The sequence below is a fragment of the Mytilus galloprovincialis genome, chromosome 9 (assembly GCF_965363235.1).
Source record: "Mytilus galloprovincialis chromosome 9, xbMytGall1.hap1.1, whole genome shotgun sequence".
Taxonomy (NCBI): domain Eukaryota; kingdom Metazoa; phylum Mollusca; class Bivalvia; order Mytilida; family Mytilidae; genus Mytilus; species Mytilus galloprovincialis.
Genome location: NC_134846.1, coordinates 2789845 through 2815498, shown reverse-complemented (window position 1 = coordinate 2815498; position 25654 = coordinate 2789845). Strand labels below are relative to the sequence as shown.

The 25654-nt window shown below is 32.7% G+C and overlaps 1 protein-coding gene across 1 annotated transcript; it reads left to right on the top strand.

Annotated features, from left to right (window-relative positions):
• The first annotated feature begins 504 nt into the window (after positions 1-504).
• Positions 505-25366, top strand: LOC143044253 (uncharacterized). The gene is made up of 9 exons (XM_076216181.1): positions 505-592; positions 9138-9395; positions 9878-10038; positions 10957-11160; positions 12423-12604; positions 13388-13562; positions 14749-21652; positions 22735-22794; positions 23286-25366. Exons 7-8 carry the CDS (start codon positions 18439-18441, stop codon positions 22755-22757), a joined length of 3237 nt encoding a protein of 1078 aa, XP_076072296.1. The 5' UTR covers positions 505-592; positions 9138-9395; positions 9878-10038; positions 10957-11160; positions 12423-12604; positions 13388-13562; positions 14749-18438; the 3' UTR covers positions 22758-22794; positions 23286-25366.
• Positions 25367-25654: the final 288 nt, after the last annotated feature.

Genomic DNA, 25654 nt, shown 5'->3' with positions numbered 1-25654 from the left:
ATTTTCTACCATTTATAATAGGGTTATTTTTGTCTATTTAAATGGTTTGTCACCTGTGTTTCAGCAACATTTATAAAATGTTTTGAAAATTTCGTTTACCTCGTTATGATTGTTATAAATGTTATTTAATATAAAATGAAGATATTGCTTTATTTAATTATAGAAGGTCATAGAACTATGTAAGGAAATTAGCTTAATTCGGAGAAAAGATTTTCATTGATTAAATATTTTGATAATAAATCTAATTATTACGTAAAATATACATTCAGTCGAATTCGAAGAATAAAGAAGTAAAGACGCTTCATAAGAATTCCACTTTACACTTAGCCCAATTCGGAGAATGAAGAAGTGAAGACGCTTAAAAAGAAAACCACTTAACATTTATCAATTTACTTTACTTTTCACAGAAAAAGGTGCGACTATATAGTTATACAGGATTTTCATTGGCTTATAATTCATATTTAACGGTAGGTTATTTCTACAAATCCCAGCAGTTCAATCATTCACAAAAATCAGTTTTTTTTATTACCGTTATAAACATATCAGATATCAAACTTGGTGGAAAACTCTGACGTCTGAGCACGTGTATAGGGTAAGTTCAAACTTTCATCTAGAGTTATTTATTTATTTGTACACAAAATAATTCAAACCGCAGAAAAGAGAGATACTCGGTTATTTTTGTAACAACTGTGTTTGGTTTTATTTTGAAAAAGAAAACATCTGTATTAAAACATGTTTAAGAATAAAGGATAACTACTTTGATGATTAACTTTTAAAAGTTGTCTTGGCAATTTAAAATTGCACGTTCTCTTAAAATATTTAAGAAGAATTATTAAGTTTTGTTTTCAACATCTACTTCCATTATATAGTTGAAATTGAACAATTCCTAAAAGGTTCTAAAAGTTTAGAAGCGTCTGTTTACTTTATCAATTATGACATACTTCAAAGCAAAGTCTTAATTTAAACATGTCAAATAAACTCAGATATATGTCTAACATATAGTCCTCATAAAATTTCGCAAAGGAGTAGGTTCAGTAAGACCCTTTTTTGGCTCCAAAATATAGCAGTTTTACAAAATTGTTAAAATGTAAACCTTTAGTTATTTATTGGACAGTAGAATGCTCCTGCTACATAAATATGGGCTGTTTTTGACATTACAATGCACATATATCCGGTACTAGCACCATTAAGTCATGTTAAATTACTGAAATCCTCATAATTCTAGCATTTTAGTTAAATTTTAGACGGTTTTCGTGTAAAACGAAAGTGGCCGCATTCGTGTTCAATGTTAATATTGAAATGTAAGTTGTATTTTATGATAATACATAACATATATAAAGGTTGAGGATGAACACGGATGCGGCAACTTTCATTTTTACCAAAAACCATCTGAAAAGTGACATTTTCCGGCATATTAGGTAGATTTTTCATATTTGAGCTTTAATCGGATCGTTTTTAATCATTAAATCTGTTAAAATCTTTCACATAAACTAATTAATTCAAATGAAATAGACACTTAAGTGTTTAAAAAGTGGTCAAAATCTTTCGTCAGATGAACCTGAAATCTGAGGCCAAAATCGGTCCTTACCGGACCTACTCCTTTTAAGTTTATACCATAACAAAAAAATAAGAATGGAAAATTTTGAAAGATATTTTATCTAACGTTTCTTTAACAGCATTACAAAGCCCTGAAAACGTTTTCAATTTTATGAAACATACATCATTAGTAATTAAAACATTCAGGTACATTATACAGATTCTTTACCTATCAAATTCTAGAAGGTATTTACAAATTCTTAACTTTGACCCTATAAATTAAATAGAAGAAAAGTCAATTAGGTCCTGCTTTTTGTCGAGCCTTCGACTTTTGTTGAAAAAGCGAGACGTAGCGATCCTACAATCCGTCGTTGGCGTCGTCGGTGTCGTTCATAGATATTCATTTTGTGGTAAAAGTGTTTGAAATTTTAAGAACTTCCTTAATCTATCCTTGATTTCTACCAAGCTTGGACAGAAGCTTGTTTATAATAATGATCAGAAGATAGTATCCAAATATAAATTTTGTAAACAAAAATCCTGTTTTCCCGTATTTTACTTATAAATTGACCTAGTTTTTCTGCCAGTTAACCTTACAATCACTCTGTGGTTAAAGTTTTTAAAATTTTATAACTTTCCTAAACTATCCTGGATTTTTACCAAACTTGGACAAAAGCTTGTTTTTGATTAGAAGATGGTATTCAGAAGAAGAAAAAATGTGTAAAAACAAATTCTTTTTGTATATTCATATTTCACCTCTAGTTGGACTTTGGAGTTTTTCTGCTAGTTAACATTACCTTTACTCTGTTGTTTTTTTTTTTAATTTTAATATCTTACATTAACTATCCTGGATTTCTATCAAACTTGGATAGAAGCTTGTCTATGATCACAAGCTAGTATCTAGAAGTAACTTTTGTAAAGATATATTTCCAATATAAGTATTGATATGTTAAGTTGCGTCAAGGCATAAAAAGGAGTTTCGTTTTTCTGTTACAAACCGGGTAAAAATCATTCATAGTATACAATGAATTTAATTTCCGTATTGACAGAATATAATTAAACGGACGTCTAAATCCTGCTTGAAATACCACTTCCACCTCCTTGTTTGTGAGTAGGGGACTTAGACTAACGGAAGAGAAACTTGAACTTGTAAATATTTGAATAAATTAATTATTAAAAAAGTATTATTACATGTATTTACCTTAGTTTACCTGTCAAATAAATGCCCGCAAATGTAATGCTAATGCGCGCAGACGTAATGCACCGGTTAAATATATATGGACTTAGTTTTTCTTCCACTTAACATTACATACAGACTGCAGTTTAGGTTCTTGGAAAACATTTATTAGGTTCATTAAGTAGGCGAGACACTGGGTTCCGTGGAACCCTTACGAATCTTTAAACACATTCGTTCCTATGCATAGCTTTATCTTTGCCAATAGGTGAAATATTTGGCTTGTTTTGATATCGGTTTCTTTCAAACCCGTCCTGGATAAGTGGTTCTATACCACGAGCAAACTTTGTACAAAAAAAAATCCAATTTAAGAAATTTTGGGATATCAAAAGCAGATACAAACAAAATATTCTGATTGCAGATTTTGCCCATATCTCATAGTGTAAAACTTTGAAAAAAAATGATCGAAAGCGTCGAAAAACTAATTAAGTTTGTTCGCAAAATATTTCTAACTCAGAAAAAAACTCATACCCCTCCCCCTTTTTTTTGGGAGTTAAATGGTTGCTTCCTTAGATGGCGTCTAGACTAAAATAGCACAAAAAGAAGCCATATATTATCGAGCCCATGCCTTTAAATTGTTTATTTTATACTTTGTATAATTTGTATAATTGTTTTACATTGTTATAAATCAAATATGAGAATTTTAGTCAAATAGGTGAACATGAATTTGACAGCTAGTGCCCCTTTTCAGAATTTTCTCGTCATTAATTTTGGACACATTGGGTCTTATAAATAGATGTATAGCTCTTAGAAATAAACATCCGTGTTGAAGACCGTACTTTGACCTATAATGGTTTTTCTTTTACAAATTGAAACTTGGATTGAGAGTTGTCTCATTGTCATTCATACCACATCTGCATACATCTATCGTATACGCTTTAGATTCAGCTATTTGTTATCGTCTTTTCAACTTTCAAGCTTGAAATTTAAGCGTAAAAACTGTTAGCACTCTATGACCTTTGACCTCGGACGAAATGAAAAGACATATAAACTTAAGATTACTGGTGAAGGTCCCATGTCTTTTCGATTTTCGGGTCTAGAAATATAGTTTTTGTCGAGCCTGCAACTTTTGTTGCAGAAAGCTCGACATAGGGATAGTGATCCGGCGGCGGCGGCGGCGGCGTTAGCTAACTTCTTTAAAGCTATATATTTTAGAAGGTGGAAGACCTGGATGCTTCATACTTTGTATATAGATGCCTCATGTTACGAAGTTTCCGTCAGTCACATGTCCAATGTCCTTGACCTACCTCATTTTCATGGTTCAGTGACCACTTGAAAAAAAAATTCAGATTTTTTGTAATGTTAAATTCTCTCCTATTATAAGTAATAGGATAACTATATTTGATATGTGCGTACCTTGCAAGGTCCTCATGCCCGTCAGACAGTTTTCACTTAACCTCAATCTCATTTCATGGATCAGTGAACAAGGTTAAGTTTTGGTGGTCAAGTCCATATCTGAGATACTATAAGCAATAGGTCTAGTATATTCGGTGTATGGAAGGACTGTAAGGTGTACATGTCCAACTAGCAGGTGTCATCTGACCTTGACTTAATTTTCATGGTTCAGTGGTCAAAGTAAAGTTTTTGTGATTTGGTGTTTTTATCTAATACTATATGCCATAAATCAACTATATTTGGTGTATGGAAATATTTTATGATCTATATGTCAGTAGCGCAGGTTTTATTTGACCTTGACCTCATTTTTGACGGTTCATTGCTCATTGTTGACTTTTTGTGTTTTGGTTTGTTTTTCTTAATCTATAAGCAATAGGTCAACTATATTTGTTGTATGGAAGAATTGTTAGCTGTACATGTCTGCCTGGCATGGTTCATCTGACCTTGACCTCATTTTCATGGTTCATTGGTCAATGTTCAGTTATCTTGGTTAATGTAAAGTTTATTTGACAGTTTTAATAAAGCTTTATATTTAGGACTATCAACATAATATCAATGATTAATAAAGAAGGCGAGACATTTCAGCGTGTGCACTCTTGTTAAAGTATTGTTTTTAATATTTCAAGGGAAATACAACCCAATGGTTTATAACAAAATTACTGTTTATGTGTATCAACATTGCCATCTATAAATGACATATATAAGTTAAAAGCATATAGTACACTTAAAACATAGCACAAGTTAATAATAAGATTGCACAAATCATATAGTCACACAAAAAATAAAAGTAAAATAAAACAGGCATAAACACTATATGCATGCACTGCACTGGCATGAGCTGTTACTTGGATCCCATATTTGTTCCAATTTTTTGAATTGGTCAAAAGATGTTTCCATTCGACAATGGTTCGGTAGCTCATTCCAGATTTGTGCAGCATTATAGCGAAACGATCTTAAGCCATACTTAGTAGTTCGAACTCTTGGGAGTACTGCTGTTTCCTGTGATCTTAAATCATACTTGTTAATTTTTATATCAATCAAATCATGAAGGTAGCTCGGACTTTTTTTGTGAATTATTTTAAATGTTTCTATTGCAATTGTTTTTATTCTTCTTATTTTTAAAGATGGTAATTTAGATTTTTCTTGCAGTTTTTCGTAAGGAATATCATGATCTTCATAAATGAATCTAAGAGCTCTTTCTTGATTTTTTTCCATTTTAATTTTTTCACTACAGTAGTGCCAAATTACTGGACAATAGTTAAAATTCGAAAGAATGAATGAGTAGTATGCTGTTAACCTACCTAGCCTGTTTAAATATTTACCAATACGTTTTAGAATATTTAATTGTATTGATGCCTTTTTACATATTTCAGATATATGATTGTTAAAATTTAAGACCGAATGATCAATCTATAGTTATTCCAAGAAGTTTAACATTTTCTTTCAAGAAATTTTGTTTCCATTTAAACTAAATATCAAATTATGTTTTATTTGTTTTTTTCCAATGGCTATAGCCTGGAATTTGTCACCTAATGTAATAATGCTGTATTTTGATTGGATGAGAAACATGATATTTTTCACCAATTTCTATATATTGAGATTTTCTTTTCTCTGCCGGGGTATTTGCCATAAGGGAATTCCATGTACCGGGGTATTTGCTAGCAAATACCATGGCAGATGGGAAATACCCTAGCAAATACCATGGCAGATGGGGAATACCATGTCTAAAAATAACCCAAATGAATTATTTTTATTCTAATATGACAAATTCATGGCCATTCTAAATATATGGTTCCAGATGAAATATTAAGAATAAAAAGCATCATTATTGAATTTGGACCGAATGACGTAAAAATTCCGGGAATGGCGTCATAATTAAAACTCAGCGAAAACGAATTGTCAACCGGTCACATAAAACTGGAATCCACTTGTATTACGCTTCACTGAAACTGATGAACAAAGTGTAGTAGTCAGCATCTTCGCTAGCCAAGGGTTACGATCTACTCACGTTCTCTTCACAGTGACTGTACATAAAAAAATGATAAAAAAAGATTATACAGTCAATGCAATTTGACTGCGCAAATAGCACAGCTGCAGTGTATACAAAAATTATACATTCAAGTCAAAATTTCATGATAACACACTTACAGGTCTATAGTTTTCTTTATCAAGAGAGTTATTCTTTTTTAAAAAGTGGGGAAACCTGAGCAGCTTTAAGATTATCAGGAAAAATTGAGCTTGAAATTAATTTATTAACTAAACTTTTAATAGGATTTGATATTACTGGCTGTGCCAATTTTATAATTTTTGGTGTTAAAATTGTGTTGTTTTCATGACTTTTGTATGTGTGTATTGTATTTTGTTATTAAGTCGAATTGAAAAGCTCACTAGAGCTTGTGTTTATGTAGTTTATTGAATATCGACTTTGAGATCGATTATATATGTAACAATTTTAAAGATATATGCAAGCAAAAGATATTGTATCAATGGGATACAACTATAAAAGGGGATGATAAAATCCTACGTTGCCTCAAATGGTAACACATCATAATGAAATCTACCTATAATGTGTCCAATTAAAGTCCTGATATCTTCAAAAGCAACGACAGAAAAGTAGGAGGGGATGGGGAAAACCCTTAATAATGGAGTACCAAACATTAATTCGCTCGAATGTATCTCGATGTACGTATCATCATCTATATCTAACATTGTAGGTTAAGCATATGCATTAAAGTCAAACTCAAAAAGAGTTCATTCTAAATTTTATTATAATAGCACTGCCACAGGTTAATTTAAATGAATTTGGCCGTTGTTAGTCTTGTATGTCTTTTAAATTCCAGCTCATCAATATGTTTGGAGTTTGACATTACGTCCATTTGTTCTGTTATTCAACAATACGTCTGTTTTAAGCAAAAAGGATCATAACACTACGGGACCTTAAACATACGGTTCATTGGTCAATGTATATCATATATGATCATGTATTGTCTACAACACCTTTGAACTCTTTTGTGTCAGCAACATTTTGTCTTATTTTAAATACATGTATTCAGTATCATAGTTAGCTTTTAGAGTGTATACAGGAAGTGGCTCGGCATATTAAAGAGACAAAAGATACCAAAGATATATTCAAACTAAAGTAAAAAATAAACTGACAACGCCATGGCTAAAAAATGAAAAGGACAGAAAAACAACAGTACACATAAAACAACATAGAAAACTAAAGACTGAGCAACACAAAGTCCACCAAAATAGGGGTGATCTCAGGTGCTCCTGAAGGGATAGATCATGCTCCAAATGGTGCACTCGTCGTATTGATCGAATTATTACAAACCCGTCAAAATTCTTTATTCAGTACGTCACAGTCGGGGAAAAGGGACGGGGTTATACTTGCAACAATTGAAACATATGCATTGTCATCTGTAAAACAAATATTCCATAATTGTCAACAAACTCGTGATATCCTCCATAAAATTTACGAATAAATGGTTTCATCTTCACCACTTGAAATTTTTGGTTTAATAGCTGCTTTGTGAGTTGCAACTCTCTATCAAGGAAATCATGATACGAAATAAAAAACCCTGTTACATCGTATCAACTAGAAGATATATACTCCGTAAGCAAAATCTGCTAAAATGTTGCAACATAAAAAGAGAAAGTTCACAATTGAGAAGCTGAAATCGACTCATTTGTCTTAAAATTTACTTCAACTGTTCCTCGTTATCAATTTCTAGTTGTAAGGCAAGATAAAAAAAATAATGTCCTTAAAAGAAAATTGTTTAGACGACAGTTGGTGCAGTTTCCCTTTGAGGTAGCATTTTAAATTCCAAACAAGCTTCGATGTTATGGTATTACCTTTTACCAAAGTTAAGATGTTACACTCTAAAGCTTTGGTCACACCTCTCCGGGTAGCTCGAACGGACGCCAAATGGATGAAAAAAGTTTTCCGTTGACAAAATTTGTATCCGTTAGGAGTCCGTTGGTGTACTGACCAAGTAAAACGGACGTGTAACAAATGTCTAACGGACACATACAGGGCATACAACGTACGAAAAACGGAAACGTGCCGGACGGAACGGATGTCAAACGTACATACAACGGACAAGTACCTTATAAAACGGACACATAACGGAAGTGTACCGGATACAACGGATGAATCAAGCAGAAAATTAAACGCGGCAATAATTATTAATGTAAATACAAAATATCTTGCCTTTCAATAATAAAAAAGTTTCCGTGTAACTGGTTTAATTCTTCAATATGCCGCCAAATGGTAGGGATAGAAAAGGAAAAGTAAAAAATGTCAGAAAAAAAACAATAACGTTGACAGACCATGATTCAGAAGTTGAGCCAAAAATATTCATGATACTAAGGTAATGCCAACAATTGCTTTTTCTGACGCGAAATTTTTCAATTGGTATGTATCCGTTTTATCCGTTATCCTTCAGTTAATGTCCGTTTCACATCCGTTCATCATCCGTTTTACGTCCGGTAGTAGAAGTCCATTAGTGAACCTGTCTACCGGATCTCTAACGGATTAATAATGGACAAGTAACCGATACAAAACGGACATAGAACGGAAAGTACCGTTTAATACGGACGACTACCAGACGTTCAATGGACACTTCATCTGTTGGACGTCCGTTCAAAGTTTTGAACATGCTCAAAATTTTCCACCGGACCGAACGAACGTCGACGGATAAAAAGGACATTTAACGGACATGAAACGGATATGGACGGACGGATATGGAGGGACGTATAACGGATAACAACGGAGTTCTAACGGTATGAATGGATTGGAAAAAAATTATCCGTTCGGCGTCCGTTCGCACTATCCGGTTAGGTTTGGCCGGGGCTTTAGTAGAACATTTATAATTATAGATCGAGAGATAAATCTTAACAAAGGGAACGCAATGTGTCAGTGATAATATTTTGTAACTTGAAGATATTCAGTTAACCTTTTTTTCTATTACAGAGTGTCATATTGAGGTTTGCATATTATGAAGTATTTGGTATAAGTGACAATGGACGGGGATGAGGCTGTAGCAATTGTTGGAATAGGATGCCGCTTTCCTGGGGCCGATAGCATTGATGAATTTTGGAGGATACTTATAAATGGCGAGGACCACATTAAAGAGGTCCCAAACGAACGGTGGAATGTGGATGAAATAGACTACACAGAAACTGATGAAAGCTGGAAAAATAGCGTAAAATATGCTGGACTTATTGATGAGTAAGCTACTTTTGGAGAAAATATCTGGCAATACGACTTTAGTTTAATTTCCAGCCAATAAACATTTAGCGTTACATCATGTTATCTAAAAGATACAAAAAATTTAAGAATATCAAAATTGACCCACTCTTATTGACCTAAAAAGAAAGACTAGTGTCAACATTTTTGCATATTATCTTTAAAAATGATGCTAGCAAATCAAGCAATACATATTCCAATTGGTGTATTAGACGGCGGACTGCAAATGTCAAATCACACAAAAACCTACTTGTAACAGAACTTTAGTCTTAGGAAAGCCATCAACACCTCATTTCTAAAAGGACCAAACATTTAGATAAAACAAAATTTGTTATATTAGCTAAATGCTCTGTTAGTAAATAGGTTAGCATAATGATCAAGCAAATTATACGGTGCAAGGTAGACACATATTTCCTACATAGATATTACAGCGACGTATAATTAATATTTACTTTTTTTATCAGATTTGACAAGTGGGACAACAAGTTTTTTGGAATTGGCGACAACGAAGCAGGATGGATAAATCCTCAAACTTGCTTAACACTAGAAGTTACCCATTCGGCTTTGGAAAATGGAGGATTTACAATGCAGAACATGAAAGGGTCAAATACTGGAGTGTATATTGGTAAGGATATTATTTACAAATACGTTACCTGCTGAATTCAAATCTTAGTATGTGAAACTGTTTTGAAAAACCAAATTGCCTGCAGAACAAGACAGAGGCTAAAAGATTCAAACACGAATATCTAGCAATTTTTGGTTGTATTTTTATAAATTTAATATATATGTTCATCAGCATCTAGACTTTAAAAGTTATATCACCAAAGGATTAAATATCCCTGTTACATATACGGCAATAACAAACTGAAAGATCTGATAATATTAAAACTTTGAGACAACTCACCATCGACTTTATACTATTTCTATATATAAAGGAAGGTTTTTCTAAAAGAGGGACGAAAGATACCAGAGGGACAGTCAAACTCATAAATCGACAATAAAATGACAACGCTATGGCTAAAAATTAAAAGGACAAACAGACAAACAAAAGTACACATAACACAACATAGAAAACTAAAGAATAAACAAGACGAACCCCACCAAAAACTAGGGATGATCTATTATTATTATAGTTTTAAATTATCATAGTGCAATTTTATTGATTAAATAACAAAGCATTTCGTATCTTCATTGAGGTTCGGTTCAAAATACTTTATAATCAGAAATATTCTACAAACGTCGAAAAGCTAGATATATATTTTTGTGAAACACTCATCCCAGCCCAGACTGATTTTTTATTATTTTTTTATAATCTATTGATTATCACAATTTAGATTTATTCCTGTGGTAAGCACAGTGGCGAATCCAGAAAGGGGGTGGGGCGTTCCGGGGTTGGAACCCCCTTTTTTTAGGACGATCAAAGCATTTGAATAGTGACATATGGTTGGAACCCCCTTTTATCCAGGTTTGTGACCTCCCTTTTTTTAGAGGGCTTGATCCGCTCCTAACGCATCAACAAGTTCATTCAATTTTCTATTTGAAGGAGTTACCAATAATGACATGATGTGTGGAGCTGCAAGTTGCCGTAGTGAGTCCAATAGCACAATGGTGACTGGTATCAATTCTTCTCTTACCGCAAACAGAATTTCAAATCATTATGACCTGCGTGGACCTTCATTGGCGGTGGACACGGCATGTTCGTCATCAATGACAGCTGTTTATATGGGATGTCAAGCAATTCGTTCAGGTTTTTATAACTATTACTTCTTTCATGTTACAGCAGAAATATTCAGCTGAATTACAAACTTTAGAAGAATATGAAAGTGCTGAACAATATATTGATCTGTTTTGTTCGTATTCTCCTGAAGTTTTATTTATTGTGCATATATTACAATGAAAATGTCACTTTCACAATGTTTTTTGTCCTTACTAATGCTTATTTTCATTATCATCTTACTTGAACTTTTGGTAGGTATTTGCGTTCTTCATCAATTTTACAAAATAGTTATTGATTCACAACAACAGATTTATTTTAGACAAATATTTCTTTTAAGATTATAATATATCAAATTACTTGATTTTTATTGTTGTAACAGACAGTCGACAGTCAACATAGTAAAATAAACAAACTCTGTTATCCTTCCTGCTAAAATAAGTTTATCTATTTCATGCAGGGTAAACCCTTGCATTTGTTCTGCTATATAACTGCAGCCAATTCACTAAAGAATTGAATGCTTTTTTCTTCTTCACCGAAGTACATTTTGTATAAAGCGCTTCCGCGCTTCATTCTTAAAATTAGCGCACGGTCAACGCTTTTACAACCCTGTGAAATTACTAAAAAGAAGCATTCAATACTTATAATAACATTTGTTCCCTATGATCATGAAAAATCGATTTGTATACTTTTTTTCTCTACAGCATAACCTGTGCACTTTTTTGTGATAGCACGTGTCATCATGACTGTTAAACTTTTTACGTATGACTCACAAGCGTTGTTTTCAATAAAAATAATGGATTCTTCTGAAACATACATGTAATGTATTTATTAAATAATATAAACTATGGCGTAAACGGATTCTTCTGAGGTTTGAAAATTATAACATTAACAATGATTAATACTTCACTCCAAGGCAAATTAAAAAAAGGGAAGTCGTTTAGAACTGACGTGAGGTAAACATGGTAAAAGGGTAAATTCAACGAAAAAATTAAACACAACTGTCATAGAATACAAAAGTATACAGATAGCTTTGAGTAACAGCGAATACTCTGAGTTCTGTACCTTTTAAGCAAATTAAATGTCCATTTTATCATACAGATCTTGTTATTAGAATACTAAGTACATTGTGTGTCTACATTATTATGTAAATTTTAGTTATACTGTCTACTTATTTTGTATTTGTCACAAACTTAATATTGATAAAGTTTATATGGCAAAAAATATTTGAATTTTAATTGAATTATATAACATAAATCACATTTGATTATAACAAAAATATACTATACTTTTAGGCGAATGCGACATGGCAATCTGTGGCGGCGTAAACAGCATTTTATCTCCAGGTATCTTCATAGTATTGGCTAAAGCTAAGATGACATCCCCTTCTGGAAAAAGTCATCCATTTGCAGACGACGTAGAAGGCTATGTTAGGGGAGAAGGTTGTGGAGTTATAGTTTTGAAAAAACTCAATCAGGTTCGTTTTGTTTAATAGCATTTTGGTTATAATAAAATCATCATACAATTGAAAGTAAGTATATTTTAGCGGCAATAAACTATACATTTATCTTACATACCTAATCAATAGACGTACGCTTTTGCAATGTCTTAATTTAAATGAGAATAAAATATAAAATACGTTTAATACATTTGGTACATACTAACATGAGAATATCTGTTAAATGAATGTACATTAACATTTAGAATTATTAAATTTCCCAATCTCAAGAATATTTCACCGAATGTACACATCAACTAAACCATGTAAACGTATTACCTAGGATTTATGGTTAATGCCTAATATAAGTTATATTCTATCGATGAGTTTCAAAGACCCTTTGGTATCTTTCGCCCCTCTGTTATTGCCGCTGACACAGCAATAAACATCATATGTAAACATTCAAATATAAGTAAAGCTGTTACTCATTTATAAATATTTATTATGTGATCTCAAAAAGTGGCTATTTTTGCCGGTTTTTATATGTTGTTTTGTGGGACAGTTTGTTGCAGCCTTGTGCAATCTGTTAGACAAGCTCAAAATATAAATACTGATGTCCGACATACTATGGCATATGAAAATCTGATGGAGCATATTTGGTAGTAAGATTGATAATACTTTTTGAATTCAAGAAACCAAGAGAGAGACTTATTCATACCGTCTCCTTTTATTAGATTGATCATTCGTTGGGGGAAATCTTATAAATATTTATCATACACATAACATCTGCATAACAGTTAAGTTTGAAAACTTCATTTTTAGGCACTAACAGATAAAGATAAGATATGGGGCACTATAGCATGCGGATGTAATCAAAATGGAAAAACAAGTACTCCTATAATCGCACCATCTTCAAAACAGCAACGAGTCCTTCTTGAAGATGTATATAGACGATATAAAGTGGATCCTTCCATTATACAGTATGTCGAAGCTCACGGTATGTTTTAATTTCTTTCGGTAATACTTCAAACTTGGGAAATATTCTCTTTGATCAAATTCTATAATATGTGATCCATATAAAATTAGTCTAATATGGGTTTCAGATCAGCATGTTCAGAGAGATCCAGTAGTGTTCTCCTGCTGAATTGACTATTTATTCTTTTGATACTACGCATGTCTATTTTATCTGCGGCAATGATAAAATGATTCAGAGTAAAATAAATGTACATTTCATGCCAAGAATGTGGTATGTTGTATGAATTCACATCTAACAATTACAACTTGATCTTCCATAAATATTTCCTAGCATATCCAATGACTGACCCCGTAATGCCAGTCATCAGAATTCAACTTGTTATAACTATAAACATTGAAGCGCTTGAATGGTGTTTTTCAAATGTAATCATAATCATATAGAAGGAAATAAAATATTTTCATTCGCAGATTTAATGGAATAGCTTGACATTTAAATTGAGTTAAAAATTGTTTAAAGAAATTTATTATGTAAATTTCATAGTAAATTTCGAGTTTTTGAATTATGTTGATATATTTAAACCAAGATTGCATCCCCGCCTAGAAAGTGAATGTTTAGTCTCTCTTGGCTGTTCTGAAATTCGGACTTGATGCTCACTTGATGGTATCATTCGCTTAAAATAAATTCAATTCTCGAGATCATGAATACAAATTGATAATAGATAAACTAAATTCACATAAATCGACTTAAAATATTATATTAATTTGCTGGAGGCAGATTTAGTTTGCCTGTCTAAAACTTAAAAGAAATGGTCAACATAGAGTTAACTGAAGTTGAAATTCTTCTGTTAAAATATAATTTAATTTTTTACTCAATATCTTTATAATGCAATTGATTAATCTATTTCACACTCTAAAATTAGGGCTAAATAGATATTACATTTGTCAGAATTAAGCTTCCTATTTTTTTTATATTTTAAATATTACATTATTGGTCACATATTGCTCCAGTACTTTCAAACAGAATGAAGTTATATTTGATAATAGTTTGACAATGATTAGACCATCAGTCATAACATGTGAACGTTTCTGATAGTTTGGCTGCTTACTTCTTATTTTCTGATAATTTAAATTGCAAGTGGTTGTATATTTAGTCCGGACAACACGTGCATTCTTTAAATTTTACCTCATAATTTCTCTCTATTTTTAAGGAGCCGGAACCCCAGTTGGTGACCCAATAGAAATGAGAGCATTGTCTGAATTCTTTGGGCCGTATTTCAACAATGAGCCGACTATTGCTATGGGATCTGTGAAATCCAATATAGGACATCTAGAATCCGCCGCTGCCATTGCCGGTTTGATCAAAACCCTCTTAATGATAAATCATGGTAGAATAGTTCAATCTTTGCATTACACTGAAAAGAGCGGGAATTCAAACATCGATTTTAAAAACACCGCCTTAAAAGTTGCAACTTCAACAATACCATGGCCAGCTAGACCAGACGGAGCTAGGTATGGCAGTATAAATTCATTTGGTTTTGGTGGGTCGAATGGTCATGCCATTGTGAAAAAATTTCCAACTAAATATTTTAATGAACGCTTGGATCCTGTCTTTGATTATTGTATGATAGCAATATCAGGAACAAGTATTCCAGCTGTTATGAAGACTTTAGAGCATATGAAATTAAAGCTGGGAACAGACTCTTACAACGTCCAGGATCTTTCCTACACGTCATTGTTGAAAAGAGAACATTTTAATTACAGAGTTGCTATTATTGGCAAAACAATACACGATATTAGCAAAGAAATATTAAATAAAGAAAGTAAGCTACAAAACATTCTCCCAATAAGGTCAAACGAACTGAATATGATCTTTTTTTTCGGCGGTGTTGGAACAGTTTGGACTGGAACATGTCAGCAAATGCTCAATAAAGATACATTTTTTCGAAGAACATTTATAAGAATCGACGAGGAACTTCAACAATATACCAAAATTTCAATCATCGATGAAATTAAAAATCCTACGAATTCGTTTTTAACAGATTCGTTCAAAGGTCCATTGATCATATTTGCATGTCAGGTTTCACTGTTTCACTTGTGGCGATCACTCGGTATTCTTCCAAATGTAATAGTAGGACAGTCCGTTGGAGAAGTGGCAGCGGCTCATGCCGCAGGAGTGTTAAATTTGAAAGATGCGGTCAAAATAATTTTTTATCGTTCTTCTTTATCCAGCAAAGCTAAAGGTGGTCGAATGATGGTTGTTGGCAAATGCGACATAGATGAAATTGAGAGGAAATGTGAAACCTATAAAGGCAAACTCTGTATTGCAGTGTATAGCAGTAAAGAAGCCTGTGTCATCTCAGGAGACAAAGAAGCGATTGAAGATATGCAGGAAGACCTTAAGAGGACAATGCCAAATACACTGATGAAAATTCTAGATGTTAACTGTGCATATCACAGCTATCACATGGATGATGCTAGTGCAGAACTACCAAAGTATCTTGACAGCTTAAATGCAATGAAACAAGAATACGAAATAATATCAACCGTTACTGGGGAAAAAATAGAAAGTTCTTCCATGACAACGCCTATGTATTGGGCAAAGAATTTACGACAACCGGTTCTCTTGTCCAAGGCAGTATCGAATTCCATGGTAGAGAATAAGAAAAACATTGTACTAGAACTAGGACCAAAGCCAGTTGTTAAAGCGCATCTTCGAAGTATAACAAATTTGGAAGCTGTATCCATCCCTTCCTTGAATCAGCCAGATGAGATTCGCACGTTTGTATCTGCACTGTCCAGTCTCTTTGAATGCGGTTACGACATACAGTTTGAGCAAATGTTTCACGGAGATGAATGCCTCACAGATATTCCACAATACAAGTTTAACCGCTGTAAAGTATTGATGTCATCTGAAGCATTAAAAAACAACCTCAAGGGAATAAAGGAGAATACAAAAAAACATCTCTTCGTTATGCAAAACGTACTCTCAAAGGATTTCACAATTCAATTTACACCCTTAACAACGCCTTATATTTACCAGCATATAGTAGAACAAGTACACATTGCCCCTGGAGCTGTTCATGCAGAAATTGCCCTAGAAATTGCACGATGTCTTTTACATTTACCTACATCGGAGCTAGAAATATCATTACGCTTTGTAAATCGATTACGAGTGGACAAAAATCACACTGAAAAATTGACAACACAGGCGGATCAGTTGAACCAGACGATCGATATAAAATCGAATGAAAAAACTATATGTAAATTTGAAATTAAAAGAGCCACACGTCCAACACCTTGTCCTATAAACATTACTCGGCTAAAAACCAAATTAGAAATGTATGCTACAGGAGAGACATTTTATTCCAAACTTAACGATTTCGGATTCCATTATGGTGAGGACCTTTCGGTGATCAAAGACTGTAGGCGCTTAGAAAATCAATATCTTGTGGCCATGGAAGTATCTGCAAAAGTTTTTGACTCGGAGTTCAGAAGCAACTTAATTCCTGTTATTTTAGATGGAGCATTTCAAACAACTATTTTATCATTTGATCTTAATGTGTTAGAGAAAACAAAGGACTTTTCTGTACCTGTGAGTATACAATCCCTTATAGTCCATAAACAACCAGGGCAACGATTGTACGTTCTTGGACAGTTAGTGAAAACCAATATTTTTGGATCAACTATGAATATGCTGGTAATCAACGAAAATGGAGACGTGGCAATAGAAATGATAGGATGTGAACTTCAGAATGTGTCACCTAATATACCAGATAATCCACTGAAAAACAAATTTTATGAAATGCGATGGCAACCAGTAAGCTTTGATCGGAAATTCGAGAATGATAGCTTTGATTCAAACGCGCTTATAGTTACAGTTGAAGCCAAAGCACAGCAAATGTTGGAAAAGTATTTACCAGATTCAAAAGGCATTACAGTTTCGTCGCATAGTGATGAAATATATAACAATGTTATGCAGGATTTATATGATTACGTAATGACAACATTTGGAAACTTCCAGAACATTTCGGAAATCGTTTATTGCCCAAGATGCAGTGATTTTTTAGGCAAAAATATGTCACCCGAAGATATATTCAATACGGTAAAGACTTCGTGTGTCATATTAACAAAATTGTGTCAAAAGTTGATAGACGAAAAAGTAGATGTTGTTATGTATGTTCTTACCAAACAAACCCAACCAAAAGTAAACCTACAAGACAATGGCCATGTCAATATACTAGGATCAGAGTTATGGGGTATGGCCAGATGTTTAATGAGAGAAGAAGTATTTCCAAAGCTGTTTCTTATTGATTTTGAAGAGGAATCTGACCTGATCTGTCTTCAGGAAGTAATAAACAATGAGCACAATAAACAGTCACTACCTTCAGAATTGAAGTTTGAGAAACAATGCATTTATTCAAGTACGCTCATGAGAAGCACCATTGATGAACCAAATTTCAGAATGAACAAATACAATGCAAATGATGCATTGGAACTAAAATCAGAGAAATACAATAAGATAACTCGGCCTTTTTTCAGACACGCACACTTGTCAAAAAATTATGAAGGCTCAGTAGAATTAGAAGTAATGTCTACCTATACAGACGAGTTATGGTTTCCAGTAAGTTTGACAGAAATCGTGGGTGGAGATGATCCTTGGAAGTTGTATTGTACAAATGGACATCAGTTACTTTCGGCAGAAACTTGCGGTAAATCAATTCATAGGTCGACCACTAATTTAAAGACTTTAGAGGTGCCACACAGTGTACACTTGCATGAAGAATATGTCACATGCTACCCAGTACATGCATCCAATTTTGTAGTCGTGCCTGAAGACTGTATTTTAGAAAAAAATCCGATTTCCGAACTATCAACCTGGAATTCTTCTTCAAATTGCAATGTTTTTCTCAATTGCAGATGAAGTATCAAAACTAAATCCAATAGCCATATTATATGATGAGACTGTAGCCACCATTCATGTTGTTCATCTTCTAGAGTGCATCCTTGATTACACAGGTAGACCCCAGGATTCCACTGTGAACATTTTCAACTTAGCAGAACTCGAGTCTTTTAGGATTACACCAGCTTTGCAAATTATCTTTTTGTCAACAAATGTTGACAAATTGGAAACAATATTGATTGAAAATAACCATTCATCAGTTGAAATATTTTCTTTCACAAATCTCATAAGCAGAACAAATGAAAGACCACTACGCTATGTTTGTCCATCTTTAAGGCTAAAGCTCGTCAACAACGAGGAAGTTTTACAAAGACACAATTTGTCTAAATTAATCTGTCTAATTAAACAATGGTTAGTCACAGATACTGCAGTTGGTATGCTGCAAAAGATTCCAATAGCATGTGGGAATAGTAGAACATTTTGTTTCGATACCAAAGACAAAAACGACATTAAAGACACTGTTCGAATGCTTGGTGTTGCATCAAAACGAAATGATCTATTTGGTAAACATTCGTCGTACATTGTCGTAGGGGGTTTAACCGGTCTCGGACAAGAGATTGTGAAATTAATTTGCGAACTAGGCGGTGGTGCTGTATTTATATTTGGACGTAGAAATCCTAGTGATGAACAAACTGCATGGATGCGGACACTAATGGATACATTTATCTGCAAGATTGAATTTGTAGAAACTGACATAACAGATATCTTATCTTTGAAGAAAGCTTTTGACAAGATTAAGATGAAGTATTCAAATCAACCTATAAAAGGGGTCTTTCAAGGAGCTGCAGTTCTTGACGATGGCACTATTTTGAATATGACAGAATTGAAGCTTGATAAAGTTCTACGACCAAAAGTGTTAGGTACATGGAATCTACACATGGTAACAAAAGACATGGATTTAGATTATTTTGTACTGCATTCGTCAACAGCATCTGCATTTGGGAATGTTGGGCAACTCAATTATGGAGCAGGGAATTCATTTATGGATGCTGTTTCCTTTTACAGACAGAGCACAGGGCTTTCGGGGCAAACTATAAATTGGGGTCCACTTCAGCTTGGACTTATGAAAGTTAAGGATGGTCTTGAACAATTTTTTGAATCCCAAGGCTACAATTCATTAACAAGGACTGACATAAGAGAATGTTTTTTATATATACTAATGAAAAACTCAACACAAGTAATATGTGGAACCATTGACTGGAAAACTGTGAATCGACAAACGGCAGACATATCAATTATGTCCAGAGTAGTCCCTATTTTAAGAGAGCTCCGAATATTAGATATTTTTGCAGAAATTTCCCAGTTTACAAATACTTTGATGGATACGGATGATTTATTGAAATTGTCAACAAAAAAGCAAATTCAAGAAACAATCAGGATAACTTCGGTTATAGCAGCAGATGTTTTTGCTGTTGAAATGTCCATCTTGACGCCAAGTACAAATCTAGTTTCCATTGGAATGGATTCAATGAAAGGGTTGGAATTTGTTAACTCTATCAACAAACGTATTCATGTACGACTCCCTGTTGTTTCTGTTATCGCTGAATCTGCAACTATAGAGTCCATTTCAAATTTGTTACTTGAACATCTGCAATCTGTAAACAGTAAACCTGGACAAGTTCCTGTACAGAAATTACGTGAATTGCGAAATGTACTTGAAAATTTTAGGACACCTTTGACAGATATCGAAAAAAGCTATGTAGATCCAATTACAGATATGAAAAATGCAGACAGTTTTGTTGATATACAATTGTGTGTGGAAAAGAATTTACATGAGACAAATCTCCTGATAACGTGCCTAGAACAAATCGGAAAGCTGCATCCATTCGTGTTATCCGAATACTATATAGATAGTGGAGAAACATATCGAATCCTGCAAAACGAGACAATGTTGAAATTGTTAGAAAATATTGAAGCTAAGCATCGCGAGCTGAATTTAGAATTCTACCGCCAACCACGCAACCTTGACCTTTTATCAGGTGAAAAGTTTGATTTTAAGATTCTTATAGACCATGATCTGGGACTCAATAACACTAGAACTAACAACATGAAGAAAACCGAAAAGCTGATGGAAACAAGACTCCTTTTTGCCTCCATGTCAGTACGAGAGGACGACACACAACTTTTGAATTTGCGCTTTCGTCGGTTTTACTTTGACTTCAGAAGTATTGAAATATTTGTGAATGATTTGTTTGCCATTTTAAGCAATGATGTGTTGAAAGAAAGCAATAAGCTACAGCAAAACAAATACTCAAAAACCGATGTTATTGAAAGAATGCTTTGTAGCACAGACACCAAAATGGAATATTGGAGATCAAAACTTGGCAACAACTATCAACCCATGTGTCTGCCTAATTTTGACCAGGCAAAGTCATCCGACCAGACCATGATTATCAGAAGACTTGAAATAAAAGGTAAAATAATTGAACACATAACCAAATGGACATTGATTCACAATTCGTCGATTAAAGACCTATTTCTTACAGCATACCAGTTACTGTTACATTTTATGTCAACGTCAGAAACTCCTTCTGTCGTTACAAATGTGGATCTACGAGAGGAGGATGGTAGCAAACAGTATGAAGGACCACTTGAAACTTTGATTCCAATCATCGCAAATGTTGATAAGAAAGACAAATCAGTACAAGAATTTGTTCTTGAAAATTTAAAGGAAATCAAACTAGTAACTTCTAAATTCTTGATATCTCACAGTGTTATTGAGTCCTTATCAAAAGACAGAGGATCTCTCATATCAGTATTTAAGCATGCTGTCCTTTGTGACAAAGATATAAGTCAAGAACTAACATCTTCAAAACTTGGAATACGTCCAGTTCAAGTAGTCTCTGTGGATTCACGATTTAGCACCTCAATTCATGTCATTACTGACTGCACACAGAGTAGAAACTGGTTGGAACTCCAATGTCATCCAAGATTTGCAGATGAAGTGACAGCCGCAGCCATCTTAGATAACCTTTTAGATGTGGCATATACAATTGTAATGGACCAGAGCATATCCCTGCAACAACTCCATGAGATGTTTATCATTAAAATCAAAACTGACGATAAATTCAAGAATGTACATTTCGGAACAGAAAAGGCACAGCTCCATGAAAACAATGTACACAGGATTCGAAGGACATTTGAATCTGAAGGTAATTATATATATATATATATATAAAAGTTGAGAATTAAAAAGGCTGACAAAATTTTGGTGATCGGTTGGTAAGATATTTCTAATTATCAAAAGGTCATGTTTTAACTTATCTTATCTCCTATATATTTATATGGTCATGATTGGTTAAAGGACTGCACGTGGTGACTATGTACATTTGATATATGGTATTCACAAAAATATAGGGTTAGTAACCATACATGGTTAGTTACCATATGGGTTTAGTAAGGAGTTACTTCCCTTTTAAAACAAAAAAGATGGCACTTCCCTTTATATAAACAACACGATGTTGAGGGGAAATCTTAAAGGTTTCAACAGACAAAAACATTGGTGATGAAAGATTGAAATAAATTCATAAAACACATTCAAAGCTAACAAGTTGTTGTCGTTCGCATTAGGGAGGTACTTCCCTTTCAAAAACAAAAAAGAAATCTGAAAGGTTTTCAACAGACGAAGAAATTGAAACATGTAATGAACGATTGAAATAAATTTCATAAATCAAATTTAAAGCTTACCAGTTGTTATTGTTGACATTTTGTTTGTATATGTACAAATAGAAGTAGGTCGTTTATATTAAGTATTGAAGACTTAGTCTCTTTGGTAGACCGCTAGTCAAAATACCATAAATGAAGAGAGTCGGTAAGATAAATTCGTTACACGGTGTTCGAGTGACCTAATACGATATATATTTGGGTTTGATCTCACCCCAAATGGATTTTACTTACCCCATATCGTATTACCGTGTTTCTAAAAATATAAACACTTTCTAACAGGGATATTAAAAATAGAATGTGTACACAATTTAGTCTACAACCTAATATGTAATAAAACATGATATATACTTTCTACAATTAAACCAATGGCAAATCCTCCGATGTTAATGTGTATAAAGTCATTTCCTTAGACGTTTATAACATTTCAATCAATAGAAGGTTTGATACAGTTTTTTGTTTTTGACAATTTTTTAATTTTTATATAGAATCTTGCTGTGTATTATACATTGTTCTCATTATTTGCTAAATGTTTATTATTAGTATGATAATGTTATTAAAACACTTTCAGAAATTCATGATGACAGTTGCTGAAATTATGGATCAACCAACAGATTACATCAACGACAAGGTATTACAATATTTAAATTTTTATTTTTATTTGAAACTTTTCTTGTCTTTTTTGTATCATACAAAAAGACATCTTAAACATTTTTGTTTTAAAAGATAAACAAATGCAGATTTTTGTATATCTTCTTTATAAAGGTTTCAACTTAATTTGTGTAACAATTCTTTGGAAATAATTCATTTTCATTAAATTTTCAGGATTTCAGGGAAAAACAGGCTTTTTTGCCTTATATTTATCTACAAAAGAATTCATTGATGATCTCTTCATAAAAAATGAAAATAAACATTGATTTTTGTGTGTTGACAGCCACTGTAAATGTTTAATGAATATTTGTACAGGGTAACATTCATATAGCATGAAGGTAAATGCTGAACAACTAATATCTGAACTTTTGAAAGATTTCAAAACTGCAAGTTATTTTTGTATTCAAATTAACCACAAAAATTGCCATGCCCCGCCTTCTTCTCTGAAAATATTGTTATGTTTTATTACAGGTATTTTCAGCTAGGAATATGTAACAGTTACAGAGAAAGACAAAAAACGAGGAATGCTGTATATTAAGACTAGTATGCCTAAAAACTACATTGTATAACTTGTGTAAATAACATTATACTTTTTTTAAGTTTAAACTATTTTTTTACCTTTTAAAAGTGTTTTGTAACGTGTGTCCCATTACTATTGTACATATTTAATACACAATTGCGTGTCAATGAACTTGTATTTAGTTTTTAGAGAATAAAGTATAAATCTATCTATCTACTAAACCAAATGTTTAAAAAAAAAACACTTTGTTTATCCGCTGCGTCGGAACTTGGGAACAAAACATAAACATATATGTAAATATTTGTTTCTGGTCAGTTACTTTTTCATTTATTTTTCTTTTAAACATTGATCTTTTATAATATTATCCAACTATATCTCATGTAAATATCTTTTTCAATAATAGTTACGATACACAAATTCAAATTAAAATGTATGACAAACTGTTATATAAACAATGAAATATTTCCATTTCCAAAGCGAGTGCATATAATTCAGAAAATCTCAGTATTCCGGAATGTGAAAGAATACCGTGTTTACTTATTAAACAAAGGTGGCATATGTATTCTTTTAGGAAACGATGTATTAAAATCGGCAACAAAGTTATAGAATGGAAATAAACTCATCATAGATACCAGGACTAAATTTTGTATATACGCCAGACGCGCGTTTCGTCTACAAAAGACTCATCAGTGACGCTCGAATCCAAAAAAGGCCAAACTTAACAAAGTACGAAGTTGAAGAGCATTGAAGACCAAAATTTCTAAAAGTTTTGTCAAATCCAGCTAAGGTAATCTATGCCTGAGGTAGAAAAGCCTTAGTATTTCAAAAATCTAAAATTTATTATTAAAATTCAAAATATACAGTATTCAAAACATTTTTATGTTGAAATTTGGTTTTTGATTTTTAAATGTGTGTTTTTTTTTTAAATTAATCAATTGAGAAATAAACATTTTGTTATCTTGTTACCTTTTAAAAAAAAGAATTGCTATTACAGAAACAACATTCGGTAAATTTTACGGAAACAGGACAACTTTATAGCTTGGCACTGTATATCCATTATTATTCTTGAAAATTGATACATTTTGTTGACTAGTACAGTGAGTAACCACTGGTCTATGAACACAAATTGTTTTTAACATATTTTTAGGAAACATGTAGTTAGCTTTCATATTTTTTACAAAATTTTAAAATATTAAAAATTGATAATCTTGTAGTGGATATGAATTCTGATTTAAAACTGCAGATTTCTTAAATTTTGACTAAAATGAATCATGAGTACTTAAGCATTGTTAAGTGCTTTTGTTTAGTATTGCGTTAATTCAATATTATTAGGAACAGTCTTTTACTCCAGTATTTAACTGAAGGGTGATATGCCTGGCTTATAAAAATAAACTCGCATGCTTAAAGCCTTTTGTTGTTTTTAAAAGCAATCGCAAATAAATCTAACAATAAAAAAAAACATATTTTTTATAATTTGTTGGTTTATTTTTTAGATGAAAACACTGTTTCTTAACTAGATAACCATAGAGACTTTATAAACTAACTTAGTACAAAAAGTCCCTAATGACCACTAGCTAAATTCGCAATTCGCAATTCAAAATCTTATGCATTCCGGGAAATATTTTCAAAAACGTTGTGATTAGTTTAAAACGTTTTAAACAATGGAAATTCAACCAATGGCGTAACGTTATTTTCATTTTGGTGTACAAACAATGAAATTACCCATAGTCCTTTAAATACTGAATATCATCTAGCTACTATAAAAATATTAATGTTTGAAAATCAAATATTTTTGAAAAAAAATAAAACTCAAGTTTTCAATAGTTTTGGAATAATGATAAGTATTGGTCCTATGCTTATAATTGAAATATCCTAGATAGTGTTCTGCTTTCTGAGTCATTTTTATGTATATATAACTAGTATATTATACATAATTCGTAACTGCTTAAATTTTGCTGACTTTTACAAGTTTTAGTTGATACTGTATCACTGCTTACTGTAGTTTTTGCTGATTAATAAATTATAAGGTGTAGCCTATGCGTTCTTCTTCCTTATCATAACATATATATATATATAGTCAGCTGAAGGAAGTCTCCGGTTGCGGGCATTTCTCGCTACATTGAAGACCTATTGGTGACCTTCTGCTGTTGTTATTTCTATGGTCGGGTTGTTGTCTATTTGACACATTCCCCATTTCCATTCTCAATTTTATATATATACTTAAATGAACCAAATTTATATTTTAGGTGCACATTTAGTATTGGGGGTCAAGTCTAATTAGTTATCAAAGGTACCAGGATTATAATTTAATACGCCAGAC

Excerpts from the sequence above, each read along its gene's own strand:
- LOC143044253 (XM_076216181.1), top strand. The coding sequence starts at position 18,439 with ATGTTTTTCTCAATTGCAGATGAAGTATCAAAACTAAATCCAATAGCC. Across the intron at positions 21,653-22,734 it reads AAGGACATTTGAATCTGAAG|AAATTCATGATGACAGTTGC; the intron begins GTAATTATATAT and ends AAACACTTTCAG.